This window comes from Zingiber officinale, chromosome 1B, assembly GCF_018446385.1.
Source record: "Zingiber officinale cultivar Zhangliang chromosome 1B, Zo_v1.1, whole genome shotgun sequence".
Taxonomy (NCBI): domain Eukaryota; kingdom Viridiplantae; phylum Streptophyta; class Magnoliopsida; order Zingiberales; family Zingiberaceae; genus Zingiber; species Zingiber officinale.
In genome coordinates this window covers 170719256-170740950 of record NC_055986.1, presented here as the reverse complement: position 1 = coordinate 170740950, position 21695 = coordinate 170719256, and the positions used below count along the sequence as shown (strand labels likewise).

The 21695-nt window shown below is 39.1% G+C and overlaps 3 protein-coding genes and 1 long non-coding RNA gene across 5 annotated transcripts; 1 reads left to right on the top strand and 3 right to left on the bottom strand.

The window, feature by feature from the left end:
• Positions 1 to 6273: 6273 nt before the first annotated feature.
• LOC121992125 (auxin-responsive protein SAUR71-like) lies at positions 6274 to 7048 on the bottom strand. The gene has a single exon (XM_042546290.1). The coding sequence runs from the start codon at positions 6909 to 6911 to the stop codon at positions 6531 to 6533; it is 381 nt and encodes a 126-aa protein (XP_042402224.1). The 5' UTR covers positions 6912 to 7048; the 3' UTR covers positions 6274 to 6530.
• A 4329-nt stretch (positions 7049 to 11377) lies between these two features.
• On the bottom strand, positions 11378 to 17017 carry LOC121991932 (peroxisome biogenesis protein 6-like). Of its 2 annotated transcripts, XM_042546019.1 has the most exons (16): positions 16678 to 17017; positions 15301 to 15921; positions 14967 to 15210; positions 14734 to 14875; positions 14324 to 14507; positions 13983 to 14174; positions 13614 to 13907; positions 13451 to 13522; positions 13059 to 13145; positions 12838 to 12960; positions 12646 to 12756; positions 12519 to 12557; positions 12260 to 12381; positions 12038 to 12182; positions 11710 to 11787; positions 11378 to 11593 (listed from the first exon to the last, which is right to left on the bottom strand). In XM_042546019.1, exons 1-16 carry the CDS (start codon positions 16963 to 16965, stop codon positions 11504 to 11506), a joined length of 2832 nt encoding a protein of 943 aa, XP_042401953.1. In that variant the 5' UTR covers positions 16966 to 17017; the 3' UTR covers positions 11378 to 11503. The 2 variants fall into 2 exon arrangements, with proteins under 2 accessions (XP_042401953.1, XP_042401961.1); XM_042546027.1 differs by lacking the exons at positions 11378 to 11593; positions 11710 to 11787; positions 12038 to 12182 and having other exon boundaries at positions 12464 to 12557.
• Positions 17018 to 18107: 1090 nt separating this feature from the next.
• Positions 18108 to 19304, bottom strand: LOC121992117. The gene is made up of 2 exons (XM_042546278.1): positions 18964 to 19304; positions 18108 to 18587 (listed from the first exon to the last, which is right to left on the bottom strand). The coding sequence occupies exons 1-2, from the start codon at positions 19135 to 19137 to the stop codon at positions 18108 to 18110; spliced, it is 654 nt and encodes a 217-aa protein (XP_042402212.1). The 5' UTR covers positions 19138 to 19304.
• On the top strand, positions 18435 to 21629 carry LOC121992162. Its single transcript, XR_006114814.1, has 3 exons — positions 18435 to 18572; positions 19840 to 19963; positions 21235 to 21629. It is a non-coding gene; the product is annotated as an uncharacterized LOC121992162 (long non-coding RNA).
• The last annotated feature ends 66 nt before the right edge of the window (positions 21630 to 21695 follow it).

Genomic DNA, 21695 nt, shown 5'->3' with positions numbered 1-21695 from the left:
TGTGTAGGAGCTTAGGAGCATAGGTACTCGAGCGGAAGACGCAGCTAGTGAGAAGGACGGCACGCGGTGCGTCCGAGGGATGAGGTGCTGCGGAAGAGTACCCCGGTGGACGAGAAGGAAGCGTGCGGTGGTTCCGAGGGACGAAAGCCGGAGCGAAAGATTGCTCGTGGAGCAAGAGACGCAGCTAGCGAGAAGGTCGGTAAGGGGTGCGACCGAGGGATGAAGACTGCGGATGAGTACACTGGTGGACGAGAAGGAAACACGCAGCGATTCCGAGGGACGAGAAGCCGGAGCGGAAGGCTGCTCGAGAAGACCGGAAGTTGGGTTCGAGTGAGCCCTTTTCCAGATGGCAGAGATCACCCAAGCGAGCGGATCCGGAATAGAAGACCCGGACTGAGCCGAACCGAACCAGAGCAGTGGTCCTGGATGAAAAAGTCAACATGGGTTGACTTTACTGGTCTGGGGCACCGGGAACAGCCCAGGGCGCCCGGACCAGCCCGAGGCGCCTGGAACCCCTCCGGGCGCCCGGACCAGTAGTTTTGACCAGAACGCGTCTAATGCGTTCTGAACGTTGGGGGATAAAGTTTTATCCCCCCAGGGCGCCCGGAACCCTTCCAGGCGCCGCGACCAAGGCTATAAATATAGCCTTGGTCCAAAAGCTTTTCAACGAACTCCAAGCAATCATTTTCAACGCTTGTATGCTTTAGAGTTGTAGTTAAGCTTCTGTTTCTGCGCTTCAACGTTGTAAGAGGCTTCTCCGCGTGAAGTAATTTTTAGTGCTTAATCTTCCTTGGATTAACAACCACATCGGTTGTCACCAAGTAAATACTCATGCCTCTTCCTTTATGTTTTTGATTTACTGCTTTGATTTTATTATGCAAGTATTAGCTTAAAGAGTTCGAGAAGGGTTATTTGGTTTTGTGTTTACAGGACTATCCAACAACCCCCTCCTAGCCGACCGCAACGGTCCTACACAGTTTTCTCTCTCAACTTCCGTTGTTTTCTTCCATTCGAAATCTAACAATGAGTTCCTCCACATTCATCTCATTCCACTTGTGCTTTGGTTCTTAAAATCCTTTCATCCTGACGACAACTTCTCAATGATAGCAGCCACCCGAAATGTTTCAATAAGAACCATTCCTTCTGAGTGAATCTCATGCAAGATCACTTGAAGCTCCTTGACTTAGCTGATCATTATCTTGAAGTCAACCATCTCGCAGTCTAGGAATCAACCTATAATAACTTTCTTGGCCCATGCATCCTCCGTCTTGTATTTCTTGTCCAAGGACTCTCATAGCTCCTTAGTCATTCTCTTCATGCTATACACATCATACAACGAGTCGATAAGGCAGTTGAGGATGTAATTTCGATAAAGGAACTCAAATGAGTCTATGTATCCATTGTACTAATGGTATGAACATTAGCATCCTCAGCATGCTTGGGAGGATTCTCAGTCAAGAATCGAGCCAGATTGAGTATAGCCAAGTAGAAAAGCATTTTCTGCTGCCACCTCTTGAAGTTCAACCTAGTGAATTTCTCTAGTCTTTCCCCATGATATTTCCAATTAGGACGGAGGAAGCCTTCATGTGATGAGTCTATTGCACCTCAACACTTTCTGTGATCATCTCAACAGAAACGAGTTTGTTTCAAGATTGTTTGACAATCTGTTGCCAAAGATTTTGGAGAATTTATAAATTAAATTTAGACTCATCTGTTGAGATGACTTGAGCAAATAATCTCATGTTACCGACCTTGAAAGTCAAACCGAGCTGCTATGTTATCAGGAAGATTACTGATTCGTATTGCCGAGTTTGAAAGTAGAGTCATTGAGTTAGGAGTCGGAAGTTGAGTCGGGAGTTGGAGTCGCCGAGTCCAGAAGGAATTTGCTGAGGGAGATGTCGAGACCTGCGCCCAATGCAATTTCTTAAAAGCATATTCACCCCACCTCTAACTGTGCTTCGAGGTTCTCTCAGGTTGTCTGTTTTCCAGGATATAATGAAACAACCACGTACACAACTAAGCACTGGTTGTTTGTGGCAACTGAGAATGAACCCGAGTATTATCATGAGTAATTCAACCCAGCGGATGAATGATTGAGAGGAAAGAATCGGAGAATGAAGGTAGAGGAATTCTTTTGTTTCTCTTCTCTTTCTTTGCTCTTGCTCACGACCTCCTTTTATAGGAGGGCTCATCCATGGCTACAATGCGAGTTATGACCATTTAATGTTAGATTTAATATTGACCATTATTGTCGAGACGTTACGAAATCGTCATTAATGAGTTTAATATCGGACATTATTGCCGAGATGTTACGAAATCGTAATTAATGAGTTTAATGTTGGCCATTATTACTGAGACATTACGGAATTATCATTAATGAGTTTAATGTCGTCTATTAATTTCAGATTAATACTTCCTTTACACTTTTGAGTAGATAGTAAAATGTGATTCAGGTGGTCAACACGTACAGGTCGTGCTCACAATGAGACTGTTGGATTGAGAAGCACGTGAGAAGGGAGGGGTGAATCATGTGGTTTTAAAAACTTTTCTTTTTCATTTTAAAACTAAGTACGAATGTAGCGGAATAACGAGAAAACAAGAAAAAGAAAAGCACATGCTCGACTTTTACTTGGTTTGGAGCCTTCGACGACTCCTACTCTAAGACTCAAGTCTCATGGACCTATCGATGGGTAATCCACTAATAACTTCTTCCGGAATCGCCAGAAGAGGGGATCGAGTACAAAGAAAAGTCAGGACATGTATAACGCACTATACTTTCCTTTATGTAGAAATTAAGTACAATATGAAATGTTCATTACCCAACACCTTTAACGATGATCGGATCAGGCTTAATGTTGGATGGCTTCTTAGTAGTAGTCAAACATAGTAACGTTGTAGCAGAGCAGCAGTAGAAATCTGGAGCAGTCGGAATTAGGGCTGTAATCGAGCCGAGCCGATGCCAACTCAAGCTCGAGAAAATTACATAGGCTCGACTCGAGCTCGAGCTCGAGCTGAGCTCAAGCTTGACTTGGAAAAATAAATTAAAAGCTTGTTCAAGTAGGGATTTGAATCGTAGACCTCAAATACACCAAATGACATGCTCTAGCCATAAACTCCTCCTTAACTTATTCGTCATTTTAAAAATAATAATAATTTTAATTATTAAAATATTAAATTAACTTGGCTTGACAAGGTTCGACGAGCCCTCGAGCCAGTGTTAAATGAGCTCAAGCTCGACTCGAATGTTAAATGAGTCGGCTCGAGCTCAGTCAAATTCAAGCTCAAGTCGAGCTTTGACCGAGCCGCTCGGCTCATTTGCACTCCTAGTTGGAATGCCAAACAGACACGTAGAAGCTTGTAGAAGAGTTGTTGTAAAAGCTTTGGTCAAATGTATCTTTTATAAGGGATGGAAGGCACTTTCAACACCACTAAAGGCACCTTCAACTACAAAACCTATCCCTTAAAATCTAGCCCTTATTATCACTGAGGTCTTCTACGTTATCTGATTGAAGGTGTCTTCCAAGCTCCCGAAGACGCCTTCCATGAACAGTAGTCAAGACGCCTTTCGTCACTTGAAAGGTGTCTCAGGTACTGTTCACCTGAGGCAGCTTGTGCTCATTTTGCCATGCAAGTTCATATTAGCTCAAAATAAATAATAACCTGCAAAATAGAGTTAGCACAATCAAAATAATATTAATTAATAATTAGATCTTATCTCCCTGAGACCAGAATCTAATCAGGATCTCAATTTAGATTTTTAAAATGAATCTAAATTGAACTGACACCTACTGTCCCCTCAACCGGGACACATCCTCACTGAGTCACTTTCCTCCAATAACTTCTCTTCCCTTATCAAGTGTCAAGTTACCTCCTTGAGGTCTAATTTGACTCATCAGGTCTTCCTATCAGAATCGCACATCCGAACTTTACCAATCAGGAATTAAACATCCCAACCTCTTGTCGAAATCGCACATCGGGACTTCAACCCATCCGGAATCGAACATTTTGATTTATTACCAGAATCCCACATTTGGACTTCGCCAATTGGGAATAGCACATCCCAACTAGACTTCTTACTTGATGTCTGCCAGAATCTATTTATCATTCATCAAAACTCAAATTTGATCATTGATACCAACTGCACTAATAGAATCAATTTAATTCAGTGCAAATCTAGATCCTAAATTTACACTCCTATGCATCCACATGTAAGAGAATCTCTCCTTGTACAACTTTTTAACATCATTAATGAAAATCATTAATACAAGTGAAATAATATAAATCAATCATAGTACATTGAAACATTCAATATAATTAAACTCATACACAAATAAATCTCCTTCCTCAACTAATCATCTCGGTGAAGAACTAATAGAGAGGAACTGGTATGCCTCTCTGCATGCGAGCCACTGCAGCCTCAAAAGACGGATAGAGAGGAGGGATCCATCCCTTCTGCACCCGTCGTTTCCTTCCTCACGATGGCTCAGGAGTGATCGACGAACGCAACAACGACAGAGTGAAGCGAGGAACCTTCCTTGCAATCCCACAGATGGTAAGCACAGAGCCAAATCGGTGGAAGAGTCCCTTCTGTCTCTGCAAACACAGGTTTAGAAATGGTAAAGAAAGTCTAAATCTTAACTGAGAATCTCTATAGAAAATTCTACCGCAAACTTTATAGCATTGTTGTAATTGTAAAGCGAGGAACCTTCCTTGCAATCCCATCAACATCATAAAGAAGTCCAGACCAGGCGAAGCTTCTAAGGCATCTATGCTAGGGAAGTTCCTGGAAGAAGGTGTTTCCAGTAAGTTCATAAACGTGCGTAGACATTGTCTCAGTTGAACAAGTAGGTTTGTATGATGGACAGTGACAGTGGGATGACTGGAGGAAAATAAAGCTGTGGTGGAGGTCGTAGGCAATTTTGTGGAACCATTCCCTTCTAACATGTTTCATAAGGTAAGAATTTTTTGCAACTAAATATTTTTAGCTCACATCTAAAATTAGAAAGGAGATCGAACTGTTTGAACACGCATCATTCTAAAAAGAAACAACTTGGTGTGGTTGATATTAATGCTAGTGTCAGAATAATTAATGTCAAACGCAAGGAAATTGCGCGAAATAGCTAATAAAATACAGCATCGTGGATCATGCATTCTACTGTGTGAGAAAAAAAAAATTCTAATCAATAAATTAGTCTACATTTAAAAATCTACTAGAAGAGTTTTCTATTGTCCAGTAATCTTCTTTCAGCGCTCTTATGAAATTATTACTTTATCTCATAGGTTTTGTTAACCTCTCTTGTTCTTCTCATTGACCACAATTCAGAGGAAACAAATATTACGTTCAGACTATCAGTAGCTTAAACGATTGAAGCACGGAGAAGTTAAGTCATAATGACTTGGCATTTGCAACAAGGTCAAGCACAAGAGAGGCACAAGTCTATTTTTTTTTTTCAAAATAACATATAAATTTAAAAGATCATCATCAAGCTCTAGGATGAAAAGGACCAAGGTTGATATGGTTTTTAAATGGACAAGTAGAAGAAGCCAATTCAAATTTAAGAACCAGGAAACTTACAATTGTTAAGAGATGCTTGGCTCTCTCCTCTGTTGACTATTCGTTGATTCAACTAAAGCCCGTACAATTAGTACTTTTAATTTCCGATCTGGTGTGGACAAATGGCAAGTTCCTGCAAACCACATCTAAATTATTGTTAGTTAAAAGAAAGTTGAAAGTCTCATATATTCTTTACAAGTTAAAAAACAGTCACAAGACAACGATCAATAAATAATTTTGCAGAAACCAAACAGAACGAACTTCCAAATGGAGAAGGAAGAACATGCTGATAAACTAATAAGAAATGAAATGAGATCAAAAGGGAATTGACTTAATTTTAGAGAATGCTACAACTGTTGGGTATTACGATATTTCATGAGATGAAATCATTACTTGCACTAACTACCTAACGAGTGGCGCTAGAATTCATTACCAAATTTATCATCTTGACCATGATTATGGCCAACACATAATATTTATTATCGATACCAAACCACCAAAGCAAAAGCAGATAATTAGAGTTTGTCCTCAAATTAGTTCTAGCGGACCTCAATAAATCATAATAATCTGCAGCAGTTGGCAGCAGTTTGCAGCTTCATCATTGTTTGCTTTTTCTTTAAACAAAAACAGCGATTAGATTCAACTGAGTCAGTCAGTCTGAGAACAATTGAGGAACAAATATTTGAACATGTAAACATACGCTGATTTAAAACATGGCATTGACAACAAGAAGGATTTTTTTTCCTAGATCAGCTCAAAATTACATGTATTTTGATGCGCTCTAATCTAGTTCAAGTGGTTCCTCACTGCGCATCAAGCATAATCACTTCTCGCAGAAGTACTAAAAGAAAAGCGAAGGAAACACTGTATCCAGGAAATGCTCTCCTCCTATACACAAGGGCCGGGGAGGGCAAAATGTTGGGAAAAACCAGGGCAGTGTCAATCGAGAAGCAGCGAAAGCCATGGAGGAGAAAGGTCAGATCGGAGAAGCGGAGCTGGCGCTGTCACTGTCCGGCAGTGCACGGAAGAGCTCCTCTAACGCCGGATCGTAAGAAGAAGACGAGGCGGGTGACGAGGAGAGGAGGAGGAGGCGGCGGAAGAGCGGGACGGGACAGTGGATCCGCAGCACGCCGCGCTGCGCGTAGCCATACTCTTGCGCTGACCGACGGAGGAGCTCGACGAACGCCGGCCGGCCTAGGAGCTCCGCCCGCACCGCGAACCGCTCCATCTCCTCGCCGACGCACACTGGGACGTGGCCCCCCGGCACACGCCGACGCGGCGCCGAAGTCCCCTTCCCAGGCGCACGGCAGTGCGACGCGTCTGCCACCCTTACGATCCGACGGATAAGCCGCTTCATCCCTCCCCTCCGACCGCGATCCGCACACAAATCGATGGCCAAAGCAGAGATCGAACGGTCGACGCCGTGGATTAGGGTTCGAGAACAGAGCGAGCAGCGCCTGAGCGGAAAAGGAGGGGCGGGTGTATTTATAACCATTTTCCGGCATCATAATGAATTTGTTTCCATTTTTATTTCTTTAAACAAGTGGGTGGCCGGGTGGGTGAGTGAAAGGGACTACGGAGAGGTACGAATTTTGGGTATCCAACATCGAAGAGATTCGACCGCTATCCGAATCAGAACAGCGAACATCAAATTAAACGGATAGATTATAATAATCACCAACATATCAACGATCTGACAGTAGAGATCAACCTCTGGGTATGGTTGTGGAAGGTTGGGTATGGAACTGGCAGTTGCACCATCCGTATTCCCATTTGTACGGCGACCGTGAGCCGTCCCTGCTGCGTCAGTTCACGTGAAGGACCGAGAAGGGGCCCGCGGCCACGTTACGGTGTCCTTGGTTGGGACTATATTTAATGACCAAAATAGGCTTCACAATTAAACAATTCCTTTTTTGGATGAAAATAATCCCGATTGATCACTTTATTATCAGTAAGCATAATCGGATGAATTTCCCATGGTTATTAGCCCTAAGAATTATAGTAAATGATATAATATTTAGATTATTATTCAATTATAATAAATTTATAAAAAAAATTCTTTTAAATATAACAACAACAATAATAATCAAGTCTTTTCCCACTAGATGGGGTCGATTGTATGAATCTTTTTACATCATTAAGCTCTATCTCCTATTATATCATCATCTATATTTAAATAAATTTTATCCTATTTTAATGTTACTAACTAAGTCTTTTTTGGTCTTCCTCTTCCTCGTTTGATATGCATGTTAATCATAGTTTTCCATCGCCTAACTAGAGCATTTATTCGTCGTCTAAGTACATGTCTGTACCATCTTAAGCGTGTCTCTCAGAGTTTTTCCTCAATAGATACAACTCCGACTTTCTCTTTAATGCTCTCATTTCTTATTTTGTCCATCTTCGTATGTCCACACATCCATCTTAACATTCTCATATATGTAACTCTCATTTTCTGCTCATGTGCTTGAGTCATAGCCCAACATTCAACTCCATATAATATAGCAGGTCGAACTGCGATTTTATAGAATTTACCTTTAAGTTTAAGAGGTGCTTTACGGTCACATAGAACACTCGATGCTCCCCTCCATTTCACTCATCCTGCTTGTATTTTATGTAAGACATCTCTCTCAATCCCTCCATCATTTTATAAAAATGATCCTAAATATTTAAATCTTTCGATTCCGGTCAACTCGTCCTCTCCTATCTTAACAATTGTTTCATTACTTCTAATATTACTAAACTTAAATTCCATATATTCTGTCTTTAATCTACTAAGCTTAAAACATTTATCTTCTAGTGTTTCCCTCCAAGATTCTAGCTTAGCATTTACTTCTTTACGTGTCTCATCTACCAAAATAATATCATCTGTGATCATGTCCGAACCGGGAATCAGTGGACGCTGGGCACGTGGCGCTTCCTGCTAGATCCTCGAATGCTCCGGTGAACTTGCAACGAAACCGAGCCGGGAGGGGTATCCCGGCGACGGCCCTCCGACGCTCAAGTCAGGCGAGGAATAACAAAAAGGTGGCTTCAAAAATGAAGATTTTTCATACCTCCAGTGGAGAAATGGAAGCCTTATATAGATCTCTCAAAGAAGCCTGGGCGTGCCAATCAAAGCAACCACCTGCCTTTGACCATGCCCAGGTATGGGTCTGTCAGAAGGGCCATGTCTAAATATGGATCTGTCAGGGAGACGTCCATGAGACCATACTGCTACGGTATCAGCCTCTCCATGATGTGACGGTAAGATCGTGCGATCTTGTGTACGGCCTAATCATTAGACATGCTTCGGTTGACATCTCATATCCTAAGTCGAGCGCATAGGCCGCTCGACCCCCTTTATACCCTCGCCCCTATTTTGGCCGAACGGACAACCCCCTCGGCCCTTGGCCCCTGCCGAGCGGACTCCCGCTCGGCCCTTCGGTCTTCCTGCCTTGGCGTCGGAAACATGAGCCCATGGATGGGCTTATCTATAGCTCCGTTCGGACCTACCCATCCGCTCGGCTCGGCCATCCACCGCACAGCCTTCCATCGGTCCTCAGGTTGAGACCCTTCAGGAAGTGGGTCCCCCCTTCTTACGGCCGGATCAATCTGCAAACAACAAACAACATGCACAATGGTATTGTATCTTGAATGTGCACAGTGAGTTCGTCCATAATTAGTGTAAAAAGATAGGGACTTAGAACTGATCCTTGATGTAACATTTTTTAATTTATCTGATGATTAAAAGAAAAATTTTATAAGATCGAATTAGTTAGTTATAGTCAATAAAATTAATTGAATTTATTGTATTTTAAATCATAAATATTGAATAATTTTATTTATATTAAATAAATAAATATGTTAAGTTGGTAATACTGAATAAGATGGAGAGTTTAGAGACCAACGTGCGCATTTCTTTTTTCGTTAAAAGCTAATAAACGGTCAGTTGAGAAATTTATGACAGGTAACATGGAGAAGGGTAATTTGGGAAATCTGGATGGTGCTAGGGCCGGACACACGCACGTAATTGTACGGTGGCGGAAACACGCTGGCGTCCCCACGCGTCCGTACTAAAGTCGTGACTTGGAATTCCACCGGTTGGGACCCGCGTTGTCGATCGACTGGTAAGGCCACCATTGGGCCTCTCCCGGTAGACCCAACCGCCCGACAGAGTTACCCGACCGGCACGGTTGTGCCAGTTATTTACGAGGCGGTTCCCGTGCCACTCCCGTCCTGTTCTGGTGCCCTGCGAGAACAGTTTAAACCCGGAACTAGACAAGGACAACGCCGTATTAAATGAAGCCACGTGCTACTAAACGGGCTCTTAATCCTGAGGAAAGGGCGGAGATGGCTGGTCCAGAGAGCGGGGCCCGCTGACAGATAATCGGTATTCGGAATCGAGAAAGCATCGGACGACCGCCAGCGCACGCCAACGGATAATTGATTAAGTGCGTGCTTTTGTCGTTGTTATCGGGTTAGCGGTACTCACAATGGCTCCGCCTCCGAACCCGCACCAACTACCTACCACACATCACAATCACTTGTCACTTCTGATACAATAATTGCACAAGAGAAAACACTAATCAGAAACGAAAGCTTCGAATATAAACTAACAAGCATAGTGATTAATATTGTTTGGATTTATATATATATAGAAATTTCAAAGAAATGAAATAAATTAATTAATTAATATAACAGCATTTCCGGAATGCGCAAGCTAAGGACAAAAAGGCAACAACAAAGAGAGAAGAAGAGAGGACAAGATCTGTGACAAGCAATATCACGAAGAGAATCTGATAAAAGGATTCACTTTGACCCACAGAATCATGGTCGAAACTTGTGCGTGGAACATCCATTAATTGTACGAATGGTCAAAACTGGAAAAACAAAATGACAGTATATTGTTTGGTAAGGGCATCCCTCAGGACGTGTCATCGAAAATTAAGAAGAAGGATTTGGAGATGCAGGACGTATAGAACCTGAGAGTTGATTGATAAACAAGTTGAGAAATGTCGCCCAAGTTAGAAATGTCAAGTCTACGACGCCATATATAAAGCTAGGGAATTATGATGGTTCGTTCTCAAGCTAGGAGCCAAATTAAGTGTCAAAGGCTGACCGTTATGTAAATGCTATCTAGAGATAGATGGTAGTTTACGGTCAACAGTTGTGTGAGTGTGACGTGAAAACGAGACAAGTAGACAATCAAAGTCCACATTTAATCATATGGTCGATTCATTTATATTTGATATTGTGTGGTTTCGCAATTGCAAAACTAATTATTTACACATTGGGCTTGAACTACATAAGATGTGCATTCTCTTGCAACTCTACGGCTCGAGTTTGGGGCAAATTGGCTGTGAGGTTAATTTAATTGATGATTCATCAAGGATGCATGTACTCAACCCAACTTAGCTTGTGTTTCCTTAGGGATGATTGATTGGGTCGATTATCAAAACATGCATGTGCTTGTTTAATTGACTAATCATCTACGACTTTGAATTTGAGTGAGTCGATGAGAACCTTCGTGCTTGGTTGCGTACGTAATGGTACAGACTGGTCAAGTATCGAAAGTTCAATCATGTGGAAGAGCGTCCTTCCATATGCAAGGACCAGTGATAGAATTTTAGTTGACCATTAGCAACATGCATAGACGAAATATAGACCCATCCTACTTCGATCGAAAAGTAAAACTACTACGCAAATTATATATTGAAAAGTAAAACTACTACGTCTAAACATATTCGTTTGGTAATTTGGAAAAAATATTGAATATATTTAATAATCTTGATCAAAACTACTACACAAATTATATATTTTAGAAATATATTTAAAAAGTATAAATTAAAAAACAAACTCATATAAATTTAAATTTATTTTTAAAATCTAACAAATTAAATTTGTGATAACTATAATGATAATTATACATTACCATTTATGAATTAGTATACAATAATCTTCGGAACTTCTTCATCTTGGACCTCCTTCAAACTGCTCCCTTAGGCGTTCGTATTTCATCAATTCGTCCATCGATAACGAGGGAGATAAGTCTCCTAATACCTGAGTAGCAAGAATATCCAACTCACAAGTTAAAAAAACTAAAACAAAAACAAAAACAAAAACATAATAATAGTAATAATATTAAAATTTCATTTGCATTTAAAAAACAGTCAAACCTTCATAAAGTCATTGATTTCCACGATGACTGAATCTGCTTTATCAATGCTCGAAGAGTCTATACGAACATCTGATACCTGTAGCCAACAAAAACCTACACTGAGCTGAGTTAATTCACATAAGATTCATTACCAAAACTACATGAATTCAATTACTTGATGCCCAACCTGACATAAAGAATACTAAAGCCTCCGATAACAAATAAATTATGTATTATGTGAGGTTGATTTACCAAGTCTAGAAACTGAAGATGGAATTTGAACTAATGACTTCGCAAAGGAAGAAATTACTGGTAAATATAGTTTTCATGAAAAAGCAGTTTTTCACCTTACGCTTCGCAGCATGAAACCAAGCATCTGCACATAATGCATACATGTCTGCACCAGTAAAATTTGGTGGACATTTCTTAGCAACTGAGAGTAGAGAAACATTCTCATGGAGTTTAAATTTCCTTGCAAGAGCCTTCAAAACCCTGTAAAAGAGACAAAAGTGTTATATGACATGAATGAGAAAATCATGTTGATATCAATGAATTTTGAAAGTACTTACCTCTCTCTATAAGATACATCAGCGTTAACTCCAACATACAGAAGTTTGTCAAATCTGCCGGGACGCAGAAGTGCTGGGTCAATAAGATCAGGTCTATTACTTGCACCTATTATAAACAGATCCTGCGAGGTTAAAAACAAGGATGTTAAATTATCACAAGTCGAAAAGAATACTCCCAAAATAAAAGGACGCTATCTGGTATACCATCATTAGAGAAAAATCAGATATCTAATTTAATATGATAGTCCATGAAAAAAACCTGACTAGAATCATTTAAGCCATCAATTTCTGCAAGCATCTACAGGAGGAAAGAGGATCCATGAATTAAGTCTCGAATACAATCTGAAGTAAATGGACCAAATTCAAGAAAAAAACAGGAAGATTACCTGCGATACCACTCTATCCATGACCCCACCTGAATCCCCAGAGGCTCCCCGAGCAGGAGCTAGGGAATCAAGTTCATCAAAGAAAATGACACAAGGGCGTGCAGCTCTCGCCTGAAGAAAAAATTATGATGTGCATAATCTGGTCCTTAAATCTTAGATTCTCTTGGCATTTTTTTTAAACATTCATAATACCTTCTGAAAAATGTCTCTGACATTCTTCTCAGATTCTCCTATGTACATGTTGATTAACTCTGGTCCCTTCACACTCAAAAAATTCAGTGAGCACTCTGTTGCAACAGCTTTTGCCAACAATGTCTGAAAATGAAATGGATACTTGCTAAGCAACAATCATCAATCAGGATCTATCAAATAAGCACAAAATTATGTAGGCCGAATAAAAATACTATACCAACCTTCCCTGTTCCCGGAGGACCATAGAGAAGAACACCCGAACGCTTGCGTAAACCAGATGAAAATAAATCTTTATGCAGCAGAGGTAGCTGAGCATACAAATCTTAGTTATAACAATGTCCAAAAATGAAGTTTCTCTAGCTGAGAAGTCAAACAAGATAACTTTCTAGCTTGTAACATTTTGCATCCAATAATAAGCTAGAGTGATCCCGTAAGCAAATTCCCAAAAACATTCTAATGGAAGAAAGGTAAAACTTATAGGTAACAATTCTTGAAGCACTGATTCAAAAGAACAAATTATAACATTTCATCTTAAGTATCTAGGTGGCATTCTATATAAGTTCAAGTTTGTAATTTAACTCTATTAAGCCACAATAAAAATACAAGTACACACCTGGACAGTGTCCAGAATTGCTTTCTTCACTTCTTCAAGTCCACCAACATCTTCCCATTTAATATTTGGCACCTGAAGTAAAAGTAATCAACAAATCTTGTATAGCTGTCCATATATTCTAAAAAAATGAAAATTTATATAAGCTAAAAGTAGGTTGCCTCACTTTTGGTGTGCCCAAGGCTGATGCATTTCTTTTCTTGGACCGTTCCAGTGCTTTTGAAAAATCTTCATTCTCTAGGAGATTGGCAGCAAAAGGATGTGAACAATTCTCATTCGGTACAGGTCTATGGCCTTCAATAATAATCTCAGAAAAATTTCCATTTTCAACTTTGGCGTTGTAAAACAATGCTCTATGTACAAAGTTGGCGCCAGCATCTGCAATTAAAGCCTTTATATCCCGGGGCATAAAGCCTGAGGTTTGAGCAGTAACATCTTTTAGAAAGTCATCACCCACTGCCTGCAAGGGATTTGACTTTCAGTAAAAACTTTGATTATCTGTATCTCAGTAGAGAAACAAAATAAAACCAAATACCTTATTGGCAATCTTGGTAACTCCTCCGAGTGACTCAGACAGCATACTGACTCTTTGTGCCTCATTCATTTGGTTCATGCTTATCTCATGACTGAAGCATCGTCTAATTTGTGGGTGTAGTGCCTCAGAGCTGCTAGCAGCTGCAACTAGGAATACTCTTTGTCTGTTCAAATTCTCAACTTCCACTAGAAACTGAATAGTAGAAGTGCAAATAAAAATCTAATATTATTCTTGCACCAATAGCATTATGTACGCAATCAGGTTTCCACAACAAACTAAAAAAGCAAGTCAAACATGCTTATGGATAAAAAAGACATAGAAGGGTTGATAAAACAGCTTACTGGAGCATCATTAGTCGCTTTCGCTCTAAAGGAATCTTCACTCATGGAACTTGGATCTGTGAACTTCCTAACGATCGATGCAACTTCAGACGCAATGCCAACTTGATCAGACAATGAACCTTCATTGGAAGATAAAGTGGCCAGCAGATCAAAATTGCGAAGCAAAAGTATAGATGGTGAGTATCTGTGAGATTTCAGATTCAGATAATAATTCCAGAAATTAAGAAACAAAAGTACATTAAAAAAAAAGAAGGTTCCATTAGGTTTGTTTCAATTAATTTAAGAGGCAGATATCAAAAAGAACTAAAACAATTCTCAAACAAAAATTATCATTGCTAGTTGATGTCAAATTTAAATGCCAACTAGCATCCTCTAAAAAGATGAAAGATATTATTAGCAAAAAAAATTACCGAGAAGCTACTTTAAAGGCATTTGTTAGGGCAGCAGATACTTTTTTCTCTGAGGATTCAATAAAATCATGACAACTATACTCGATGACATGAACACCCAAATGTCTGGCTACATATCTAACAACAGTCCGCTTACCACACCCTGTATAAAGCAGAAATCAGTAGAAACTATGTATGCAGGTGATGCATATAATGAAGTAGTTTATTTCAAACTTAGAAAAAACTAGAATCACCTGCACTACCATACAAGAAAACTGCAACTCTGAACTTTGATAATAGAGCTGAGGGGCATAAAGCAGGAGTGAGGATAGAAGTCAATGTCTTAACCATTTCAACATGAATAGGTTTGAATTCATCATAATTGGCAATAAGCCCATTGGGAGGAATAGCAGAAGCTGCACTTCCTCCAAGAACTAAAGCTGTTTGATTGCAGTTAACACGGAGAATGAGCTCATCTAATGGCTCCATAGACATAACCTGAAAATTACCAATTCCTCAGCAGAAGTATTAAGTGAAACTCTACCACATTGTAATAGATAGAAGCAAGGCATAGTGCCACAACATTACCTTGAAGTAAATTATGTTACTGGACAATCCTTTGGGAGTTTTCTGGTTACAAGCAACACACATTTCAGAATGGCAATGCCAATCTACATGAACATAGAAAATGTCTCCTCTTGCCAAAAATCTATCAACACTAAAGTACTCATTTAATGCTAAATCAATCAGATCTTGGCGGTCACCTTCTTCAATTACTGATTTTCCTCTAAGAGATTCAAGAACGCCACATTCAGGAATTTTCACAAAGGAAATTCTTAGATGAGAAGCATACTTAGGACAATTAGGCCATGGAAAAAGCTCCACATACAGAGGGGGATAATCTCTCTTCTCTTGCTTATTCCCTTCCACTTCAAACAATGACATTAAAGAGTCTTGACCACCACAAACCAAAACCATAAGACAAGTTACATGAATTCCAAGATTAAATGCTAACATCGGAGTAACATATGCCACTTCTTGGTTGATGGGAGGATGAACTTCAGGTGAGTATGTGAAAGAAGGTAAAATATTCATGACAGGAGTAGAAGACGAAACAGAAATTGCTTGACTGTCCCTTGCAAGTGGACGATCAAGAACTTTAACTTTAGTGACTCTTCCAACATTAGTCTCAGAGTTCTTTACAAGAACCTGAAATAAATAATAACAAAAAAATATCATAAGAATTCTGCAAAAAAAAAAAAAAAAGGTGAAATCCATCACCCCCCACCACACACACACACACACACAATTGGGAGGGAGAAAATAAGGAAACTGAAGCTAGTCATCACATGGGAGGGTAATTCGTCTTTGCTGGGATTTGACCCTTGCTCAATTCTGAAACCTACCATGTGATACCAACTCGGCTATGCCCTAGGAGCCAAAAAAATATCATAAGAGGCACCTTATATCAAAAGCTTAAAAGCAATAAAATCACCAAATACTACACCATTTTCGTATTGACCGTGATAAAACGAATTTGAAATATTTAATTTATAGTATTGGCTTTTAGTTCTGAAAGATAGATCCAGAAAGCAACCCCAAAAAAACCCAATCACAAACAGTTCAGCATAAGGATCATAACGTAGAATGAGGTATTAAAAAAAATTGCAACAAAGACTGGAGTGAATTAGATAACTCTGAATTAAAAAAGAAAAGAAAATATCACGACTCAAATTGTCATACCTATCTAGAATCAGAAAACCCTTATGAAGAAATACTTGTAGACTGTAGAACTTGTAGGAAGATTGTTCATCCACTTCCCTGACAGTTCAATTGACCGAGAACATTTCTCATGACAGACTCAAAACTCAGAAAAAAGAAACAGTAAAAAAAATATTCAAGTCAATCTGAAATAAAATGGCGGATAGAAAAATGCGAACTGCATAAGCAAAATCGCTTTTTTACCAGTGACCCCGACGTAATGCCTAGTCTCTTTAGCACAGAGGCAGACACCCCAACCATTAAGGAGTTCTCCGTCTCATCGCAATCGCCGCCGTTTCTTGCGGTGAATCGAAGAATACCAGCGGTCAATCGCAGTGGCAGCCCGCTTCGATCAGCGGCGGAGCGAGTTTCGCCGCCGGCAGAACCTTCGAATACATCGAAGCATACGCCCTGAGATTTGGCGGAGCTAAGAACGGAATCGATTAGGGCGCGAGTGGAGGACAGGACCAGGGGCTTCCGTCTCTGCGCCATCGCTGCGCCCCCGAGCAAGGAAGGAGAGAAAGGGCGAGTCAATCTTAAGTTGGAGTCCATTTCATTTCATTTCACCCCCAATATTACACAGTTTTTCAATATACTCATCATAGTTTTAAAAACTATAAATTTACACAGTTTGTCAAAATACTCATCATAGTTTTAAAGACTATAAATTTACACAGTTTGTCAAAATACTATCATAGTTTAGTTTCTATTTTTAAACATTCCATATTTTAATTTCTCATAACTTTAAAACAATCTCAACAAGAATTACTTTTAAATAAATAAAAATTCTCTCAAACACTTTCATAATTTTTAAACTCGTGTAATTTTACACCTCACTAATTATTTTCTTCTCAAAACTGTAATACTGTAATATTACAAGATTATTTGTGCTTGTAAGCATAATTTTACATATCTAACATTAATCGATATTCATAATCTGTTGAACATTGGACCCACATTCGATTTAATGGGAAGTGCAAATTGCAAATGTCACGGTTGCATTGTTGTCTATCAATTAATCAATAAAATCAATTTCCTTTCATGATAGATAGAAAACTTCGGTAGGATTAAATAGGTCATTTTAGATTCGATAGTCATTATTTATTATTATTATTATTATTATTATTTTAATAAAGTTAGTGTCCTCACAAGATAATTAATATTTATATAAATGTTTGTTTTAATAGATTTCGGAATCTATTTCCAACTAGTACAAAATATTTTAAGGCCATTATTTTTAATCATCTATTAAGAAAAACAATTCTTCTGATGCAATAATAAAAGGACCATTTAAATTGAAACTTATAAGAAGGTTGAACACATTTTGCCTTATACTAAATTTATTGCAGTAAATAAAAATCATTTCTCCTCCTTCACCTTCCCAATTTTAAATATAAACATGAATGATTCTAAAATCGTATCTTAATTCTTTCTATGTAGAAAAATAATATGCTCAATAAAAAAAATTCAATGAAAAATTTAAAATAGACACATAAATTTATGGAATCCACAAAAAATGAAATGATAGATCATGAATGTATATATTTATTCTTAAACTTTTTCTTAAGATTTTTTTTTTAAACATATCATTGCTTTTATATATATATATATATATATAAAATGATTATAAGTGCTTAATCCATTAATTGGTGTTCTTGATTCGGCGAGTTGAGGTCAAACTTGTGTCTCTTCTTCGGCTCGCTGTGGGCCGGCACGTGCGCGCCACACCTGGGGCACCGCGGCGCTGCCGCCGAGACGAGTACGTAGAGGAAGCAAACCGGGCATCCGCCGACGACCATCGTGGCCGCGGGCGGTGGCTCCGGATCCCAATCTCCCGCTGCCATCTGCTTTGCCGAGGAGGTTTCGCTGGCCCACGACGAGGAGAGCGGGGAGGGGGAGCCGTCGGGGTGCGGGTCCTCGCGCCCGGCGCGCTCGAGGGCGGACCGCACCTTGTCGAGCGTGCAGACGCTCTGGTACCAGGAGTGCGGCGCTGGGACGTCCAGATCCAAGGAGAACGCGTCCATGGACGGCGGAGGAAGCGCGAGGTTGAGATAGTGGCGGCGACGACGGGGCGATGGATGGGCTTCGCGCTTCTGGAGGTACGTCCTTCCCGACTGCAATTGATTGGAAATTTAGGGTATGTTAGTGGATCAACATGAAGAATGGCATCCAAAAATTTTTCTCTACCATGAAGAAAACATTTCGAACAAAAAATTATTGTGTTTATTCTTATTGCGAAACTTGTTCTTCGAGCAAAACGATTGTAGAAAATTTCGGGTACGAAGGGTTTCAGTGAATTCAAGAAGTGGCAGAGGAGAATCTGTGCGAGTTGCTGTTAAAGTTCAGACAAAGAAATCAGCGATAGAATGATCCAAGTAAGAATGAGCTAATTAATTCACGCACACAAATCAATATTTATTACGGTAAAGAAGTGCTTGAATTCAAAATGGGAGGGAATGCTCAACAAAGAAAAAGAAATTGACTACAAACCTCTAGATCAAGCCGCCTCTCCCATCCCGCTGGAACTATGAGCTCTAGGTCAACCTCGGTGGATCCGTGCACAGCTCCTTCACCAAGCAAGTCTTTGGTAACAAGCTCCCTCTTCCCTTCCCCTTCCTCACATCCTCGCAACATCCTTGCCAAGGAGCTTATATCTGCTGCCATTGTCGGTCTCTCTTGTGATCATAAAAGCAGTATGAGAAGACGAGGAGAAAAGGAGTTTGTAGGCTGTGGATTCATACAAAACGGACCTATCTTCGTAGTTATACACTCTGCTTTCCTGTATGGGAGGCATTAATGATGTCAATTAATGAGAGAACTGACTGCAGATCATTATGGGAAGCACAATATACTGTTAGTCAATTTGATTAAGCTGTAGATTTACTAATTGAGTAATGCATCCTCAAAATGGAGTAGCAGGGTAGTTTCGGGACTGTGTAATATGACCTGATGCCTTCTAAATGTGTTGTCTTCTGGAAAACGTAAAATCCTTCCTGGGCAATCTTTGTTCTGTTGATTTTTCTCTACACCTCTGAGAAGGTTTGGATTGACCGCGCCATTTATTAAGGTCTTTTACTATAACAATCCATGTTCTCATATATAAAAAAAGGTTCTAGTCAATGCAGAATAGTCAAGAAGCATCAGACAGGGAGGTTAATCTTACTCAGACAAGCAGTTCTAGTATCTCTTTGATTTATAGAAGATGATTCCTGTAAACCTCCGATTATAGTTTACATCTGATGAAGATGATCAGACTTTTGGATTTTTTTTGTATGACTTTTACTATTTGATATTAGAAACATGGTATATTACTTGTTGCGGAAAGCAGGCATAGACCAATTCATCCTAAAATGACTAGTCATTCAGGGGAAGGAGACAGCATTAATGTTGACACACTATGGACCACTATTCTTGTCCAGTGCCCACAAGAGATACAAGTGTGAAACATGTTAGCTTCAAATCATCCCCTCATGTTCATCATAATTCGAAGGTATAAACCTAACTTTTCTATGAATTGCGATATCCCACATAGAATCCCTACATCTATCATAACTTGAGCTACATACTTAATGCTAATTCTATGCTATTTTGATTAGCTAACTGTTTGTTCCAATACCACATTGAAACAAGGGAAAAACCCAATCCATTTTAAGTAACTAGTTATTGTGGAGAAGGATATCCTTTCAATATTATCACGCCATGGGTCATGTCACTTGTCCATGCAGTTGAGCATAAAGGATCTAAGCTTCAACAACATGGACAAGATTGCTGCATCTTGAATGGTTATTGTTACAACTATAGATGTACTTGGTAGATGTGTGTTACCATCTGTAGCATGTTTTGGTAGTTTGACCATAATGGTAGAGATATTTAGATTTGGCGGTTGGATTTAGATGGTTTCAGGAGCACATGCACATACAGAACTACAACATTAGATGAACAAAATCACATGCATACCAAAAGCTTGTTTGTGTAGGTTGGCTAAAGTTGACAATTCATTTTTTTTTAAAAAATAAAATAAATTATAGCACTCAGACTTGGGAAGATTTATCAAAAATTTACTAGAAAAATTATAAAATAAATATTCAGTTGAGTTGACAATAGAAGTTCAGACACATGACAAGTTGTATTTTGTTACTAAAGCAAAATGCTTAACCACAAATTTATGCAGTTCAAAAGTAGAAAGTAATTACTTTGGAATTATTAAAATACAAAATTTTATATTTTATGTTTTTAAAGATTATGTTTTATTTCAAAGTAGTCGTGACAAAGTAGAAAAATTCATATTAGTAGGATACTTATTTTATGAGTTGGTATCTTTTATCAAGCAACTAGGGAATACAGTATACTTTGTCTGGTTTTTAGGAAATGTTCAAAGTTGCAGCCTTTAAAAGAGTGCTTCATCACTTCGTCTTTAAATCTTTTATTTTAATAGTACTTCTCTTTGTGAGTTTTATTTTCGTGTGGCGTCATTTTGAAGAATTGAGTTCTCCTTGGTGTCTTGGTGGGGGAGAATGGATAGATTTAAAATTAAATTTTTTTAAGAATATGATACATTCTACGGGTTTAAGAATATATGAAATGGAAGGTTAAATTCATTACCACGAGAAAGAATTCAGTGATGTTATTTCTCAGTTTCTTGTTCATCTCTCGTTTAACCATACAGTTTCACTTTTTTTTTTTTTCTTAAAAGCTTGTAATTTTCTGGACTCAATGTTGCATTAGTAGACTGTTTGACTGAAAGGCCTTATATTGTCTCAGCTTTTACTATATCACAATGATTGAGAAAAACAATTTAACAGCACGAAGAATTCTTGAACGTCTTCTGATTCTTCCGTCGACTGTTCTCAAGACTTTGCTGCATTCACAAATTTTATACTGTTCAACAATCGGACCTACTCCACATAAGTTTGCTACTAGAAGAATTTGTTTCTAGAAAATGTTGCACATCATAATCTGATTCTTCTGATCATTGGTGAAAGGATAGTAGCCTGTGCTTTTAGGCTCTGCAGGTATGTTTTTGACTTGTTGAACTTGTATTAGGAAAATTGAGTGGCTACTTCACTAAATCTTAAAGGAAAACATATTCAGCTAAAGCAAGTTTAGAACGTGATACATATTCAGCATCTCTGCCAATTGATTGTATTATTACCATTCGTTCAAATGTGAAAGTTACTGGATGATCATAAAATGTTATATATAATGGTCAGGCACCAAAAGAA